Source organism: Gnatocerus cornutus, chromosome 3 (assembly GCF_029298725.1).
Source record: "Gnatocerus cornutus isolate USDA-ARS CGAHR chromosome 3, icGnaCorn1.1, whole genome shotgun sequence".
In the NCBI taxonomy this organism is placed as follows: domain Eukaryota; kingdom Metazoa; phylum Arthropoda; class Insecta; order Coleoptera; family Tenebrionidae; genus Gnatocerus; species Gnatocerus cornutus.
In genome coordinates this window covers 2,759,995-2,779,351 of record NC_142235.1, presented here as the reverse complement: position 1 = coordinate 2,779,351, position 19,357 = coordinate 2,759,995, and the positions used below count along the sequence as shown (strand labels likewise).

At 33.9% G+C, this 19,357-nt stretch overlaps 1 protein-coding gene and 1 non-coding gene across 2 annotated transcripts; one reads left to right on the top strand and one right to left on the bottom strand.

Annotated features, from left to right (window-relative positions):
* Nucleotides 1-6,525: 6,525 nt before the first annotated feature.
* LOC148176841 (5S ribosomal RNA) lies at nt 6,526-6,644 on the bottom strand. Its single transcript, XR_015769875.1, has one exon. It is a non-coding gene; the product is annotated as a 5S ribosomal RNA (ribosomal RNA).
* A 7,937-nt stretch (nt 6,645-14,581) lies between these two features.
* LOC148176840 (uncharacterized) lies at nt 14,582-16,337 on the top strand. Its single transcript, XM_088033064.1, has 3 exons — nt 14,582-14,739; nt 14,789-14,931; nt 14,977-16,337. Exons 1-3 carry the CDS (start codon nt 14,659-14,661, stop codon nt 16,289-16,291), a joined length of 1,539 nt encoding a protein of 512 aa, XP_087889190.1. The 5' UTR covers nt 14,582-14,658; the 3' UTR covers nt 16,292-16,337.
* The last annotated feature ends 3,020 nt before the right edge of the window (nt 16,338-19,357 follow it).

Here is a 19,357-nt window from a genome sequence, read left to right as displayed (position 1 = left end):
GAAAATACGTGTTCAGAAGCATTAGAAAAAACATTGAAAATTCGTCATTATTTTGAGGAATAAGGAACAAAATGATCACTGTTAACAATACCGCTAAATGTGCAACCATAAAAACCAAAACATGGAACGTTTCCTGTTTACACTTTTCTTTGACTTCTAGGCTCATGTCTTCATCGACGTTCCAGGACTCCACGGTTTCTGTGCTGAATTTCAGGATTTTCAAACAATATGGCAGTGTCACTGCGCAGATTAAAGACTAGAAAATTATAACCAGATGGATTTTTTTAAGTACATCCAAAATTTCTTACATAATTCGCCATGAAATAGATTGCTCCATATTGGAGAAAGTACTCAAAATCAAAGTGATGCAAAAATAAAAAAGTCTGTAATAGGATTAGAGGTAGGAGCACCAATTCTGTCAATATAAGGAGCGATTTAATTAGTTTCATCTGAAAAAAGTCGATTGCGAATAAACGACATATTTGTCTGTATTGAGATTCTGAGATAGTAATTACTTTTAAATTTTGTAAAAATGTTAATAGAAACATGTTCGATGAAGAAATTTATATAACTGCGTCTGACCAGTTAGAACTTAATACTGCAAACTCTGTATGTAAATGACGATAAAATCTAACAATTCTCTACTTTTCAGCGGTTAATGCTGCTTTTTACCGTGAATAATTTAATAATAAGCTTTATATGAACGTCCAGAATGCTAGTAAAATTATTTCCTTTCATTTATTTATGATAAATTAGGTTCTTAGATAGTTTTCAAAATAGCTCAATTAGGTTCTTTGCCTTGATGCTTAAGTTAGTAATTTTGTAAAAAATAAAGTCAAGTCTATTTTCGAAAGTAGCAGTAATTTTAATAGGGAAGGGGCAATGTAGGTATGCATGTGAAAAAACGTAAAAGTGGATACACTTGACTTCCGATTATCCGGAAGTCGCATTTACCGAAACAGGTGCTCCACGCCATCGCTTTATCCGAATGTTCCTGATTTAGCTCTAGTAGTAGTAGTTTATATGGAGGAATGGAGGATTACATGTATATACAGATAATGCTAGCTTAAGAACACCCCTATGTTGTTTGCTTCCAAACTGTGAAATTAATTTCTCTCCTACAAGTAGATAAAGATCGTATTTTTGGTTGCCTACATTAAGTTTAATATCACTAGTCAATTAAATTTTAGGTGAATTTTATACTACTGCAGTAGAGAGTCATTCCTAAAGACGATTTGCCTGTTTCCAAACTCAAAGACTGATGTGCTTTATCAGGTCAAGGCTCTGTGTAAGTTATATTTTTTTAATACCCCGCATACACTTTTGTTTTTTTTTAGTTTTGATCACCAACTTATGAAAACTCATGAAACCTTATAATTTATATACAAGGTGTTTATAAATGTTTCTAGCATCAAGGGTGGCTATGAAATGTCAAAGAAATTTGCCGCTCATTACAAATGTGGGTTTCGATTTGTCAACTAACATTTGCAGTTAACCTCAAACATGAAGCAAAGTAAGTTTTGAGAAATAAACTGTTCCAGTTGTGGTTTAAAACCTGAAAATCGAACACTTGGACACAAAACTGTAACTAAAACGTCATTGAAGTAAGTAACATTATAAACAATTTTTAAGTTAGTTATATTTACTATGAAAACAAAGCGGCAAAAGAGTGTACGACAGGAATTCCATAGCCACGCTTGATGCTAGAAACATTTATAAACACCTTGTACATCATTGGAAAGGTAATTAAATGGGCTTTTCAACGAACTCTGGAAGTCGCCGGGAGAGTCAGTTTTTGCCAAGATACAGTATGATCCAATAAATTTTTGATCAGCCCTTCTGTGGAAAACAAAAAAAATTGAAAACGTATAGCGTAGTGAAGTTGTCGCATAAGTTGTCATTTGGCTGTCATTAGTGTGATGATTGAAAAGGTGTTCACCGTTGCAAAAGGCTTTTCTATCGAGTCCTATTTTAGCAATGGCGCCAAAATGCGAATGAAAAAATGGGTGGACACAATGAATCACGTGCCTGGAAACTAACAGCAACCACTTTTAACATTTTCTTAATAAATACACTTGTTTACTGTTTGTTTATTTGTTTAGAACAGCCAGTGCACGTTGCATTACTGATGTCTTTCATTCATGCTGCTTTTAGTAACATAACCTCAAACTTCCACATGTCAACGGTTTTCACAAGAGTGCAGACGTTCACGTCCAAGAACTCAAATTGCTCCAAACCAATCTGAATTATTATCTAAAAATTTACAACCCACAACCGATAATCATGTTGACATGTTGAATCATGTTTCAACTAGGGCCTACGTTTTCCATGTTTTGTTGTTTTTCAGAGAAGGGGAGATCAAAAGTGTTTTGGATCATACTGTATTTGAAGAAAAAAACTGATAACAAATTTTTAAAAACGACCGGTTTTTTTAAAATTTGACACTTTTTTCCATAGAACTTCTAAGTTGGTTTTAATGTAACACGTCATTAACAAAGGTGGAATATTTGCTTTCTAACGCCATGTTAAAGTTAATAATATTTCCTTGCTATGTAAAAGTTACATGACAGAGAAAATGGAGTGATTTTTAGGTTTTGTTAACTTTGGAAAATTTTGTTTTGTTTTTTTTTATTAAATAAACACCATTGCCAGTGTTTATAAAATTACAATCTGATCATAGATGTGATCAATAAGCAATTTTGGTCTAACTTATTCTACCACATATGATACGCTAAGACTAAAGTGCCATTCAATAATGATCTTTAGGTTCTAATATCTAGTTGCCCACTAATTTTCGTGGTCACTACCGCACTTTGCTCTGCTTTTGACGACACTTATTCACGAACACTAACTTTCGTGAACACTACCGCACTTTACTCTGCTTTTGACGTCACTTACTCGCGCACTTACACTAACTCGAACGGTTTCCTCCTTCTGAGTCGTCTTGTCAAATCTGTAGTATCGAGGAGCTGGATAGCCTCGACGTTTATATGGTCGTGTAGCCGTTGTTCGTGGCTTCTAGCGTACTTGGTAATGGTCTGGTTAACGGTATCCATCTCTAGATCCCTATGAAGGTCATCGTTTCTTAAGTACCAAGGGGCATCAACTATGTTTCTGAGCACCTTATTTTGGTATCGTTGTATTATTTGCACATTACTTTTGCTAGCACAGCCCCATAATTGGATGCCATAAGTCCATATAGGTTTAAGAGTCTGTTTGTACAGTAATAGCTTATTGTATGCGGATAACGTAGAGTTCCTTCCAAGAAGCCAATACATTTTTCTGTATTTAATTTCAAGTTCTTCTCGTTTCTTTTTGATGTGAGTTTTCCAGCGCAACTTTGCATCTAGGGTAATACCTAGATATTTTGCCTCATTGGCATATGGTATCTGTGTATCATTAATTCTAAGAGGTATATAATTTATTTTTTTATTAGTGTAGTTGACATGAACTGATTTACTGTCGTTCAGTTTTATTCTCCACTTTACAGTCCAGTCATATATTTTGTTTATCGAGTCTTGCAGTTTTCTGGCTACTTCTTCGCTTTCGCTGCCCACTGCTAGTATGGCAGTATCATCCGCAAAAGTAGCAATTGTTTGATGTTTAATTTCTGGTACATATGTCACTCGTATATAGAAGATACAGGACAGGCCCCAGTACACTTCCTTGTGGAACACCTGCCTTGATTTCTTTTAGCTCTGTGTAGACGTTTTCATGTTTTATTCTAAAATATCTATCCGAGATGTAAGATTCGAGAATCTGAGAAAATTCTTTAAAAAGGCCTGTGCTACGTCTAAAAAGACAGCAGAACAAATTTTCTTTTCTTCTAGAGATGTTTCGATGATACTTGTTATCCTATGGACTTGATCGATTGTCGAATGTTTTTGTCGGAATCCAAACTGGTGGGTAGGAATTATATTCTTTTTTTTTGTATAACTGTTCTTAGTCTTTTCAGTAGAATTTTTTCATACAATTTTGATAGCACCGGCAATAATGAAATTGGTCGGTAGGAGGTGACCTCATGCGGTGGTTTTCCTGGTTTTGCTACCATTAAAACCTCTGCAACCTTCCATATTTTGGGTACATATTTAATTCTGAATGATGCGTTAAAAAGCTGTGTGATTTGAAGAATAGCCTTTTTTGGTAATTGCTTTAGAATTTCTCCTGTTATTAGGTCAAATCCTGGAGCTTTTTTTGAACTGATGTTTTCATTAATTTCCTTTGCTATTTCTTTTGGGGAAGATGGTTTGATCTCTAGTTCTTCTTCTGCATCTAAATGTTCTGTCAGCTCTTCTCCTTCTTGAGGTTTAAAGGTATTTTCTAAGTGTTCGGCAAATCTTTGGGCTTTTTGATTGAGCCCAGCTTCCATCCAAATTTCTTATAGGTGGTATCTGCATACTCGGCTTTTTTATTTGTCTGATTGCTTTCCATAGCGAGTACTCTGTATTACTACTATTAGTTAGTTTACTAAGGTGATATGTTACCTCCTCATTTTTAGTCTTTTGTATTATTCTCTTTAATTTCTGGGCAGCATTGTTTAGTATTGTTTTATCTGTTGGTGATCTGGTTTGGTGCCATTTTTTTCGCAGTCTTCTTTTCTCAGAGATTAGGTTTTTTATTTATTTGGGGTAATTGCTACTTTTTGATGCTGTATTTATCTCCGGCGTGTTGTTCCATGCCGCCTTTTGTATATTCTTTACAAGCAGTTCAACTTCATCTTCTAGTTGTTCCTCAGTTCTTAAAGGAACTGAGAGATTGATTAAGTTCTCTAGGTCTTTTCGGAAGTTTTGCCAGTTAGTCTTTTTGTTCACTAATCTTGGAGGATTTTCTTTTTGTATTGCCCCGTCGCTTAATATAAGAAGGATGGGAGAGTGGTCTGAGTGCATGTTTAATGGTTGTTTAGTCCCATATTTCAATTTTGGAGTTGCATCCAATAATTTATATCTTCTCTTTTGTAGATTTTCTATTATTTCTTCTCTTCTACACGAGTAATGCAGATTTTTAACTATGACTTTTATAGGCCTTTCTTGTTTGTTTTCATAAGTATGCCACGAGTATCCTCTCTCCTTAAGCATACTAACTACTAATCTGTAACCATCGCTGTCAGTCAAATTTATCTTGATGTTTTCGTTATTAATTATTTTGATTAGAAAACTAATTTGTGTATTTTCTAGCATTTTATGTAATTCACCGAAGTCTTTGACGCCATCTACTACGATAGGTGGTGGCATCTTAGCTTTTTTAGTTTTAGCTTCCATTTCTGGAACATTTCCTGGACTTTGTGGTGAGGTTAAGCTAGTATCCATTTTTCGTTTTTTGCTGCTCTTCTTGCTTTTTGCTCGTATCCACTGAGTTTCTCTCGCCAATTCTTCTTCATCTGTGGCATATTCAGTATTTATTTCAGAATTTTGGGTTGAGGTCGTTTGTTGTTTTTTTGAGTTACTATCGCGGAATCAAAATTTCGAACATCACTTTTTGACATGACAATGTAAAGCAACCTTTATTGTCATTGTGACTGACATACAAAGTCAATTTCTGCCACTTGCTGTACCGTTTATAAATTTTAAGGTTATAAAGACAAAGGACAGTTTACAATTTTTAAACATCAATCAGTTTGATGTTCGAAATTTTGATTCCGCGATAGTAATTAGATTCAACTCTTTTTGTAGTGTACCTAGTTGCTGTTGCAGGTTGACTATTGTTCGATTTAGCAACTTGATGGTTTCCACCTGCTCCATCCATGCATTTTGATAATTTATTTCACTATCGGCTCTCACCTGATTTCCCTGAATAAAGACCTGGTTTTGATGAGATAACAGCAATTCTCCCGGTGTTGGCGGTCCCTGCAGAGATTGCTGCTGTTGCATCATGTTGTTTGTAATTGTTGCTCGTACATCGCACATAGCGTATTTATCACTCTTTTTGTTATTGAAGTTATCGCGGTTCGATTTCTTGTCTCGACTCTCGGCACAAAACACGTCCGAACGCTTCGACATTCAAGACCGAACTAAATTTTGTAAAAAAATTAATGTGAATACTCACAAAATTGTGATTCTTTGATAATCTCCCGTTTCTACATGGTTTCACTGATCAGAATGGAAGATAATTAATAAAAATTATGTTGGTCAAGTTTTTTATAATTTAAATAAATTTGGAAACGTTTTAAAAAATGCCATGTCATTTTTGAGTTGTCAGATAAAATCTTCAAGAAAAACGATAAACTTTCCAAAATAGCAAACATGAGAAAAACGATATTTTTAAAGATTTACAGAAAAAAATGGTATTTTAGATTTTGTTAACTATTTAAGTAAACGAATTCTGTGTACCATTTTCGTTATTATAGGCACCCTTAATTGTCGCTTTTATCTCGCTTTCCCCATTCAACTTGGCAATCATTTCGATTCAGACTTGAAATTTCAAAGCAAATTGAGGATTGTGTTTGGGAACAATGTCGACGCGACATTACATGCATGGCTAGCAACAAAATTAAAATTTCGTCCCGTTTATTGTTATGGAAAAAAAAAGAGGCAACGACACGCGGTGTTCCCAAGCGGTCACCCATCCAAGTACTGACCGCGCCCGACGTTGCTTAACTTCGCTGATCAAACGAGAAACGGTGCTTTCAACGTGGTATGGCCGTTGCCTGAACGTTTGGGTGTGATGTGGTAGAAAAGCAGTCTTGGTGGAAGAGAATTTAATTGTTAGTGAATTTAGTTGGAAACCTATTCATAAGGAATTCACCTCATTATTCAAGTGACCTTACATTTTTTCAATAATTTGTCACAATGCTATATTCACTCATTACTGTTCATTTACTCATTAATGTTCAACAAATTGAAGACAGGCCTAATTTTCCCAAATTTGTGATTGATTTGGAAAAAAGCGACGGCGATGAAAATTTCACTGAAAGCGACAGCGATTAATTTCATTCTAATTAATAAAAAAGAACAAATATGTAATTGTGTTTACTTTAATGAATTTAATTCTTATTCTAAACCCGGCCCTGTCCCAAATTCGTTCTTGACCACTTTCGGGTACCTGTAAATGATTTACAATGGGGTTGCTTGCACTTTCGAGAATCCTTATAATCTTTGCGGTAATGAGGACATAAAAACGTTAGAAGAATTAGAACAGTATAATGAGTTTTGCAATTTTTAATTGTGCGCTACTGGAAAAGTCCATAAGCGAAGAAGGGTAAACTGAATCTTGACTTGACGTCGCGTCTTTCTGTGCAAATTTGTACTGATCGATTGGCTGAGCTTAGACAGTCCGAACCGCTTTCTTGTCAGAACGGACAGCGCAAAAGACGACAAAAACGCTCCTTTTTCTGTGCGCCGCTTGAAATCTAGTGAATGCGTCAAAAATGATTTCTTCTACCAAAACAGACTGTGTAATTTAAATAAACATTTCTTTTTGGATTATGCAGGAGTGCCCAGTTAGCCTCCTTCAAAATGATGCACGAGTTTTCGGTAATAAGTAATAAGTTATATTGTTCAATAGTAGGTACGTATAAAGTATTTTACTTATAGATATACATACATATAATATATTATAAGATATAACTGCTAAAGAATAAAATCTAACAAATGTGCCAAAACTGAAAAATTTGTAAATTCACCAACGTACGGTTGACATTTTTCGAGCACAAAGTAAAAGAAATGCTTGTTGGCGAAATTATTTTCATAAAATCAAATACAAAAATCACAGTTTTTATTTAAAAACTGCCGCGCTACAAAGAACCTACTCTTTCAATCGGCAATGTGTAGTTTTACGCTCAAATGTACAAATGGCTATTTTAGAACTAACTAACTACGTAGCTGGTTCAATTGCTGGTGTGTGACATTCGGCTTAATACAGAAACCATCGCATATATCCGTGTCAGAATCTAGAAAGCCCTTTTGTAAGTGTAATTTTGTTATATTGAATACCCCCCGCAACCCCTAAATCATAATTTATTGTCATAGATCTTGAAAACGTCACTTGAAGGGTTTTCTGTGCATTCATTACAAAGATACAATAATTCTTTTTATTTTCTGCATTCCAGTTGTACCAATTTGTTGTTGACAGCAGTGAACACAATTCGTTCGACTACAAAAATCATTAAAAAAAAATGAATGAAAAAAGCCGAAATCTTACGACATCCTCCACCATCTGTCCTGACAATATAGTGTAATGAAACAGAGTGTTGCTGGTAGAACAAGAAAGTAGATTCTAGGGTATTCCCTCGACAAGGATTCTGGATACTTTTGAGCAAGTTATAAAGTTAGATACAGATGTACTTACAGTGTAGCAAAAAATTAAGATACAAATGCTCAAAACGACAGAGATGATACTGTACAGAACTATCAGCGGATTCAGTTTACGTAAGATTTTTGTAGCGGTACTAAAAAGATAATAAAATGAAAAAGAAACAGAAGAAAACACATACAAATGTAGATATATGTGTCTCTGAATGGTAGCTCTCAATTTTCGGTCAACTGCTTCTTGATACTCTCTCTGAAAAAACAACGTTTTTTCGTGTTGAAAGCCATCATCAATCCCTTCCAAAAAATCAAACAGTAAAAAGAAGTCGAAGCGGAAATGCACCACGATGTAGCAAGTCATGTAAAACACAGCCGGCGTCGGAATAAAACTCAATCTAAAAATCAAAGATAAAACTTTCTCCCCTTTTGGACAAAACTGCTTAATGATAGTCAATGGAAAGAAAATATCGCTGTCACCGTTTATTGGCTGCATGAATGTAAATGCACCACATAGGGCTAAAACTGTGTTCACCACAGCAAAAATGTTGAAATGGAGGGCTTCCAAACGAATTCTTCTTCTGGTGGCGACACTGGCCATGGTCAACTCCAGTATTCTAATTTGCTAATTAGGTCTTGGTACACTGTTACCATCAGTGGTATTGTCGAAATAGCACAAAAAATCTAGAAAAATATGTAGTGAAAATTAAAACCCGATTGGTACTTACAATAAACAAAACGCCATAAATGGAAAATACTTGATAAAGTACCGAAAATCAAACCTTTGCAAGAAGAGGACAGTTTGAAAAAGTAACAATAGTGCGATAGTGATGGAGATGATTTTAGTTAAGGATTTTACGAAAACGTTTTGGAAAGAGTCGAGGTAGAGGAGGCGAATAATCCAGAGGGGATCATCTGGAAACAACTTATAAAATCTTTTTTATCAAAAAAGAGTTGTCATTAGCTTCCTTGTTAAATTTGACAACGGTTGGTATTGCGATGTTTGTGGAGCGCTTCATTTTGAAGAAAAGTATTATCATTAAGTATCATTATAAAGATGATCACTTTTATTACCTTCGAGATATAAAAAAAAATTGTTTGAAGCTGAAACTTAATGTTTATAGACTCGTAAATAAAGTAGCATAAATGTCATTAATTTTTCATTTGTAACGTTAAGGATCAAATTAAGTCCGACTCATTACTGCATATTAATGTGTGAAAGCAAGAAACAGTTCTAATATTGTGTGGTTAATTGATTTCCACTGAAAGTACGAAGAATCTGACGCTTTCAAAAACTCTAAAAATTATTTTAAAAGTATTTTTCGCACCTTCACTCTCTTCGAATTTTGTAACCTTTTGAGTAATCGATGGGAGTTTTAACACTTCAGCCAATGTCTTACTTTCATTTTTTAACTGTACCAAGTTTCAACTTCGTAAAGCAATAAACACAAATTTTAGAAAATGTTATTTCTTGAATGTGCCACGAATTTCAAAATCTAATTTAGCCTGTAATTTTAATAGTTTACACGCTACTAGCATGAATTTTGGGCAGTTTTCAAATTTTCAGTTATTTTTTTACAGAAGCAAATCACACCTTCACAAAAGTAAAGGCACAGTTTTAAAAAAAAAATTTTCAAAGCCCACAAAAATTTCAATTTATTTTCTTGTTAAACGGTAGCTTAAACGCCACAGCAACGAAATTTGGAGAAATTACTATCTTAGATTTACCTTTAACTGCACCAAATTAAGCGTGCTGAAAATTCAGCCAGCAATTTCACTAATTTACACGCTTCATGTGTTAAATTTGAGCAGATTATAACTTTTTAGTTCATTCTTCACAGAACAAAATTTACAGCTTCACAGAGAAAAAAAGCAAAATTAAAAAAAAAAAATTTCTTTAGGACCCAAAAAACTCTACAGCCCCAAATTCCAACTTCATAGCCCAAAAGGCATAAATTTTAGAAATTTTCATTTTCAAGACGTACCAAAAATTTCGAAAATTTTCTAATTCAGCCTGTAATTTCACTAAATTACCGGCTACAAACATGAAATTTGGACAAAATGTAATTTTTGAGTTAATTTTTTACTGAAATAAACCCTAGCACTCATAGGAAAAGAACATTTTTAGAAATATACTTTTTTCAGGACCAACAAAATTTTCAAAATTTTTCTTGTACTCTCCGTAATTCTGGTAGTGTAAACGCTACAGCAATGAAATTCAGAAAATTTGCTATTATCGATTCACTTTTTATCTGCACCACATTCCAACTTCATAGCACAAAATTAATAAATTTTAAGAATTTTCTAATTCAGCCTATAATTTCACTAATTTGCCCGCTTTAGGAATTAAATGGGCGGTTTACAATTTTCCATAGCCGTCTTCATCACCCCTTTAGTCATAGCCTTAATATCACCCAACACCCTGTATATTATATAACAATACCATTATAACAAATTTGGAAAACTGTCGAGGTTTTAATAAATAAACTTCCCAAAGAAAGAAAAACAGAAATGCGCTAGAATTACAAAAACATAACCTCATTTCTTATCAAATAATTCTATCCTAAACTAACCTGTTGAGCTTAATGAAGGTGTACACTTAAAACTAGACTGATTTACATAAACATAAAAGGGTAAAACAAGTAAATCTTTAAGTTTTCGTTCAGCAATTCTAACCACAAGTTTTGACTGTGCATTGTAGACGCGGGAATTGAGACACTTGTGTGAAGTTAGCGGGCAATCTTGGGACACATTTATGTATTAAATTGTGCCAGAAACGAATCTTTGTATGTTCAATTACCCCAATGTATCGGGTGTTCCCCGGATACTCAACATATCTATAGGAAATGAACTTGGAAATTTTAATTTTAATTTTTTCCTGCTCTCCCAAACCCCAAATTAAATTAAATTAAATTAACAGTGGATTGTGCTTCAAGAGGTTCCTAATTCGACAGTCGTTTTTAGGATCAAATGTAATTACGAGATTATTCAAAAAATCAAATCAAAAACGTAAAATTTCAAAGTTGGTACTGAAAATTCACAGAGCTGTCAGAACATTATTGTCTAAGCTTATCTTACCTTTTAAATTTACTTGTACGTAGATAGTAGCAAAGGTAAACACGAATACCAAAATTGTTAAAAAATTGGATCATTTTATAGGCTATGGAGTGCCGGTTAAGTATACAATCTACCACTTTGGACGATCAACAAACCGTGCCGGTCTATTTAAATATCATTGAAAGCGTTGTTAAGATGCAGTATTTAATTACCTATTTTTTGTATTGTAGTTGGGTTGCAACGTCTTAAAATGTGTTGCCTTAATGATAATTTTGATCAGTGAATGGTAAATGTTTAATTTCAGCCAGAATACAAGCTGGTATCTCTGTTAATTGTTGGCATATTAAGTTAAATTTTGATAAAATCGTAATGTTCTTTTTTTAGGGATATTTATATGCAACTTGCAACTTTGCAAAACTCATGACGATACTAAATACAGCAGATATGGCAAATTCAATCTATTAGGATTTTTTAAATAAAGCTATTTTCTTCTAATTTATTTCGCGTTAGGAATATTTCTAAAAGTTAGGTATTATTCTGAGAGGAGATGCTTAGAATCGAATTTTAAATTCATTTATACCAAAAGAAGAGTTTTGAAACGAAAAATTTCCAATTTTTATTTTATCACATACATAAGTTTTTTTATGCAGTAATACATAAAATTGTACAAAATAATAATATTTAATTATCAATAATAAACGATCCAATTTCAAGATTTTTAATATTTAAAAAAAATCGAAATAAGCATTTTAAGTCAAACTTTTGTAAGGAATGGATTCTGAGCAACTTTTTTCAAAAATCGAAGATGTCTAATTCCAAGGAAAGGCTTATTTAATAATACTTTATTCAAAAACCCGTGGACAATCTTTCATTTACAAATTCATTCTTCTAAAATTAAGGAAGATAAAAGCTTATTCATTTTAAGTACAGTATGATCCAAAAAATTTGTGATCAGCCCGTCTCTGAAAAACAAAAGACATGGAAAACGTAGGTCCTAGTTGAAACAAGCTGCAGCTGTCAAACTGATTATTAATTGTAAATTATTTGATAATAATTCAAACTAGTATTCAAGAGATTTGAGTTTTTGGTGGCCGTCTGCGCTCTTGTGAAAACCGTAAACATGTTGAGGCCGAAGTTTGAGGTTATGTTACTAAAAACAGTGTAAATACAGCATGGATAAAAAACACCAGTAGTGCAACGTGCAATTGCTTCTCTAAGCAAATAAATAACAAATAAGCGAACAGAAAACAAGTGTATTTAATTTAATAATTTAATAAAAAAATGTTAAAAGTGGTTGCACACGCACATGAGTTTTCACACTCTCAAAAACACAACTTAATGTTTTTAGGGTGATTCATTGTGTCCACCCATTTTTTCATTTACATTTTGGCACCATTTCTAAAATAGGACGCGATAGCAAAAGCCTTTTCCAACGGTGAACACCTTTTCAATTATGACAGTAATGACACTAATGACAGCCAAATGACAACTTAAATTTATTATGCGAAGTTCACTACGTCAAACGTTTTCAATTTTTTTTGTTTTCCACAGAAGAGCTGATCAAAAATTTATTGAATCATACTGTACAAAGCATTTTATCGTCAAGCAACAAATGCCTGTAACTTTTTTGCAATTTTTAAAATATCAAATTTGGAAAGTCGTCATTCGTTGGCGTTTTTAGACCACTAGTTACGCCAAAACTGTCCTAAAATAATCAGTTACTACTCATTGGCAGTATAGATAATACATATTAACAGATTTCAACGTAACCATAGTAAAAACATAAAAAAAAAATAATTAAATACTGCACGGTTTGTTGATCCTTCATAGTGGAAGGTTGCATACTTTACAGGCGATAGTGTCCGCACTCTATTCAGTGACTTGTTGACAGTTGAACACAAGACCCTAGATCACTGACTTTAACTAAATAACCTAGATGGTGCAAAGTACCCGCCATGATGTTCCTACTCACCAGCCATACTGGAAGTAGTGGATTCAAATTTTTAGGCAACCCGCAATTTTCAAGTGTAATGTTTTACTTTAAGTTTAAATAAACCACCGAAAAAAGTCTAAAGAAACATGCAAAATTTGATAAATTATGACTAAAGTTGTATACCAAACGACCAAAATTATAAACAAGAGTTTTAATTAATAACTAGGTTTTATTTAACCATTTTAAAAATTTTCAAAACTGATCACTCCTACAATTTTAAACTATTTTTATACATTAAAATTATACATTATACATTATAAAAACTACAGACCATTTAGTATTTACACTCATTATCATTGGATTTATCAAAAATCACTAAGAATTTTACAACAAAGAAAAGAAAACAGAAAACATTGACTTCTTACAAATAAATTATTATTTAACTCATTATTTAATCAATAACGACGCTTGTCAACTTATTTTAATGCCATCGTTGAATAAACATCTTAGAAAAGTTATAATAACATTTTTTTTACCTTTTAAAATGTAAAACAAATTTTGCAATATAGGCAACATTTGATACGCCGGTGTATCAGATTTATATCATTGCATACACAAATGCTATTTCCAAGATGGCCCATGCTAGGAACACGGATTTCTATCCCCACCACTAGCTTTTCACCGTCTAGGTATATTATGTCACTGCCCTAGATAAAGAACCAAAACAACCAAACAGCCTAGATAAAGAAGCAAAATAGATAGACCACTCTCTTACACTTATTGTAACCATATGACTTTTACCGCCATCTATGAGATTGACGCAGACATTTAGTGACCCAGCCGCGACACGAACCACTAATGCAATGAGGTTGTTGTCGTAACTTATTTATTGTTTTGGGGTTTGTTAATTTTTTGAAATAAAATACAATATCGATTTAGAATTGTATTTACAGCACAAGATACATCCTGGAAATAATAAAATCTGTACAATTATCAGTAACATCACACTACTCTTCACACATGTTCAATGAAAAAATATCGATAAAACACCTTTTAAAGCACTAAGCAACACTAATTCAACGAAATTTGTAGTCACCGGTACCAAACAACAGTTCAAATAAAGAAAACATAGGCTGACATGACACTTTAACTTGTGAATTTGCAGAACTTGTAAAATTTTCAACGGTTGAACTTGATGCTCGAGCACACATGCTTGAAACTATGACTTGTGGCGGCACCTATGCGATTGAATTTGAAATAATTGCAAAATTTATTTATGCGTCAATCTCAGAGAGGGAGCTCCGAAACGTGGTTTCAATTGGTTCATAAGAGTGACCACCCCACGCCAAACAGGTTGGCACCCCTGCCTGTCAGATTTTTCCAAACTTTAAAAAGTGCACTCATTAAACTTGCGAATTGTGCCCTAAAATGTCTGATCCTGACCCAAACGACTACCAGTTTGATGAGTACGAATTGGAGTACTTTCTGGAGTTGGATGGGCCCCCTATTGTAAAATTTCTATAGGAACATAACCTCAATTCCTTTCTGATTTTTGTAGATTCACAAGAAACACCGTTTAATCGCAGCCGTGGTGCAGAATCAAGTCGGAGTTCTCCAGGACTTGCTAGATTCGCCCGAATGGTACAATGTAACGGACAAGTTGGGTTATAATCTCTTACAAATCGCAATTCTACGAGACAAGTATACAATTTGAACGAATTTTCACGTATTGTAGGACAATTTTAGGGTCGAAGTTTTCGATTATTTGATGTCTCTTCCTGATTTTCCGTTGGAGTATGAAACCTGCGGAGACACAGCGCTGATGGTCTCCCTTAAAGGTTTTGTTAGTAATGACATTTGGATGCAGGAGCACTTTTCATATGAGCTTGTTAAAAAGGGGGCTTCCATTGATAAAGTCTGCTATCGCGGTAACACGCCTCTACACTGTGCCCTTGATAGATTCTACTGGAGAACAGCAAAACTGTTAATAGAAAAAGGCGTCAATTTCCACGTTTGTAACGACCAAGGTGATACCACTATAGAAATGGCACTTTATAGAAACCACGACCTCTTCCTAATGCTACTAATGATGGGGGCCGAACCTTCAGTGTCACACTTTGAACATCTCGTTCTCACCCAGACCTCTGAAATCGTGCGAGAAACTCTTTTTTGGCACCTTTTTGATGAGTGTTTACGCCCGGAAGTCCGCCTAGATGTCATACTCAAACTCGCAGAAATCCATCCTCAACTCTTTTACGATTTAGTCGAACTGTCCGTGAAGCCCCAAGTTGAGGAGTTCCGCGCCCACGAACTCTTCGCGAGTTTGTGTAAAATCTCCACAAACGAACTCAAAGTCGTGTTGGATAACTTCGGGGCTCTTCTAAAAGACATCTTCTGGGATCTAAGCCTATGTGAAGGAGTTTGGCACGATATGGTGATACCTCTCATTAATTTAGATTTGATCCGGGACAGTTTCGTCGGGTCAAGTTTCATCGTCTTCATCAGCAATCTTGTCAGTAGTAAAGTCTGTAATTACTTATGTATGATGGAACTGTCGGAGTCTGCCCTCACCAAACAGTACTGTTTCTTGTTGAGTTGTAACATGAGGATCACCGACCACGAATTGGTGCTAATTTACAAACATTACGGGTACTGCGAACTCTTTAAAATTCTCTTACAAATGGATATAGAACAGTCGGGTTGGACGTCACGATTCAAGACTTTTATGCCGGTTTTGATTTTTGATATCAATGCAGATTTGGGGGTGTTTCTCGAAAACCCTAAAAAATACTCAGAGGACAGTGTGGACGAATTAGTGAGTTACTTTGCGCACGTCAAGCTCAGGAAACTTTATAGGCAAAGAGCCGAGCGAAATTTGGCCCAACCAAGAGATTTGCGTGAAATTCCTTTGTTGTTAGAGCTGGCAAGGGACGTTTTCCGGAAGCACTTTGTTAAAGCGTTTAATATGAAGAGTTCGAGGCAGTTTTATACGTATTTGGATCGGCTTCCCATCAGCGAGTTCCATAAAAAGGTAATCTCGTATGAAGTAAAATTGTATTAGAATTATATTGTATTTTTTTAAATGAAGAGTTATTTTTGCGAAGAAATCATTATTAATGGCCTCTAAGAATCCCAATCATTAAATAATCCTGGAAAAAATTCTGAGATATCAGAATTATGGTACCTAGAGTGGCTGGTTTTTAGATAACACTTAAATTTCTGAATTTGTAGATGTCTATAGGTTTGCAATCTTCAAATTTGGCCGTTTTAACAAACACTTTAAGGCACAAAACTTCAGCGAATTTCGCAGTTATCGGATGAGAAATACCGGAACTATGGCACTCTTTACGTCGTAGTCGAGTTTCTTTCACTCATTAAGTTTCAAAATTTGCAGAATTTGTGTTTGCTGGATTGTAGTCTTCAAATTCAAAAGTCTTAAAGATCAGTTATAAAAGATCAACTGTGCTAAATTTCAAAATTATCGACTGAGAGATACCGGAATTATGGCACCTACAGTGGCACCATTGGACAACTCTCAAATTTCAAAATTTGTATAAAAAGTCTCTAGAGATATACAATTTTCAAATTTGCAGGTTTAACAAACATACTTAGAAGATTAACGTCGCCGAGTTTAACAGTTATCGACTAAGAAATACTGGAACTATGGCACTCTTTACGTCACAGTCGAGTTTCTTTTATTCATAAAGTTTCAAAATTTGTAGAATTTGTGTTTGTTTAGCTATAGTTTTCAAATTTAAAAGTCTTAAAGATCTATTATAAAAGATCAATCTCGCCAAATTTTTAAATTATCGACTGAGAAATACTTTGAAAAATAAAATTTGCTTAAGAAGTGTTTATAGGTTTGGCAGGATTACCAAGCAGCTAATGAGTGAATGTGATAGTTATCTACTGAGAGATGTCGTCGAGTTTCTTTAAATTCATTAAGTAATTCTGATGGTAAATCTACGAAAAGAAAATTGTTAATCTCGTTCGATTTTAAATTTGAGCAATTTAAAGTTAACCAATCACAAACGTCATAATTCAAAGTTCACCAATCAGTTACAATTCTTGCTACAATAATTATGTTGCTAAGGTCCTGTTGTAAATCGGTAACTTCGAAGCTGACACCCAATTGGGCTTGCAAACTAGCACTAAATTACACTATATTAGTAACTTAAATAATAACCTTTATATATGTATATCAAAGATATCATTGCTTAAATTTAGTTCAAATTGACTCATAATGATTGTTTTATTCAATACAGACTGAGAATTCTCAACTAGTCTAAATTACATTTGATCTTACCCCAATTCACCTTAATACGTTATTACAAATTAAAGTTTACAAAAATATATTAAAATTAACTTAAACTTAGCAACTTCTATGGGCTATTTAACCTTAAGGAACTGATTTCTTTCTGATGTGGTTCCTTAAAAAACCTAAAATTATCGTTACGTTATCGCTACGCCGTCGTGCTTCAAACTGATTTCGCGCTGTAAAATGGTTTAACGCACAAGAGTTGTATTAAACTTTTTGGCCGAAAAATTTTAATTTAAATAATTGGGTTTTTCAAAATTCATGAGAACTGTCACATCTGACGTTTATAAATTTCATCATCTGTCAATTCTGTCAATTTTGTAGTTGGTGCACAAAAAGTACACAAGATGGCGCTGTATAAAAAACGTTTTAATATTACTTTAAAAATAGAAATATTGTCTTAATTGAGATAATAATTTAGGTATATTCCACTTTGGTGATCAATCTTCATTATGGTAAAGTGATTTTAATTTATAAACGCATCTGAAGAGCAGACGATTTGGGCAATTTTTACCGCACGGCGTGTGTAAACATCCAGGGCGCTTGTAAATCTAGTGTTTCCGAAGATGTCAATTGAATGTTAATTTGACGTTTACAATTCATGAGGCCAAAAAGTATATTTACGTATAAGTGTAACATGTGTGGAATTGTAGATACTTTCAGTTCAGAACCAAAAAATGCAAAATGTGAAATTAATGAATCTATTATTTGCGGAAATATTGTTGTAGGTGGGGGTCATGCGCAATTAACGGTATTTTGTGCCGCTTTAGATATTGCACAAATGGCTGTTAAAAATAAATTATGCAAGTTTTGTAAACGATGATAAGAAATCAGTGCCCCGCCATAAATGTTTTGTAAATTGGAAAAAATCATCCACATCAATGGAGGCAGGTGTTATTTTAGAGGCTTTTAAAAAGTCTGTTCAGATGCATAATTTAAAATTTAAATTCATTATCGGTGATGGAGACAGTAGTGTGTATAAGAAAATTCCAGCAGCAAGACTATATGGACCAACATATTTTATTCAAAAAATATTGTACAAAAATGCGCGAAATTTCAAAAATTTTCAGAACAGACCTTCAAGTTCAAATTTTTGCGAACAAATATACTTAAATTTAGAACAGCTGTAGTAAGTGCGATTAGATACAGAAAAAATGAAAATTTGCCTTTCTCAGAAAAGATCGAAAATTTAAAACAAGAGATTCAAAATAGACCTGCTCATATATTCGGTGATCACAGTAAATGCGCAACTTATTTTTGTAATAAAGTTGTCATTGGTCAATAGTTTAGATATTGAAAGAAAAGCAGTTCAGCAGCGGCATAGTGACGAATGGAACAAAGAACGGCAAATTAGATTGACAGCGAGTAATTTCGGAAAAATTTGTAAAATGAGAGACGGAACAGACACGTCAAGCACGGTAAAGTCATTGTTATATGGTTTTAGTTTGAGATCAAAAAAACTACCGAATGCATTACAATAAGGAGTTGATAATGAAGAAAAAGCCACAAATAAATTTATGGAAATCACGGGTTTAAAAGTTCAAAATTGCGGTTTGTTTATAGACGATAAATTTTTGGGCGCCACCCCAGATGAGTTAATTGGAATTGATGCGATAATTGAAATGAAATGTCCTTATTCAGCAAGAAACAGCACCATTGAAAGAGCGGTAAACGAGAAACTTATAGATTTCTGTTAAATTAATCATACTAACGAAGGTACAATAGAATTAAAACGGTCGCATAATTATACAGGGTCCATCCCCAAAATCGTCTTTAATTTTAAAGTTACAATTTTGAAAATTTGCATAC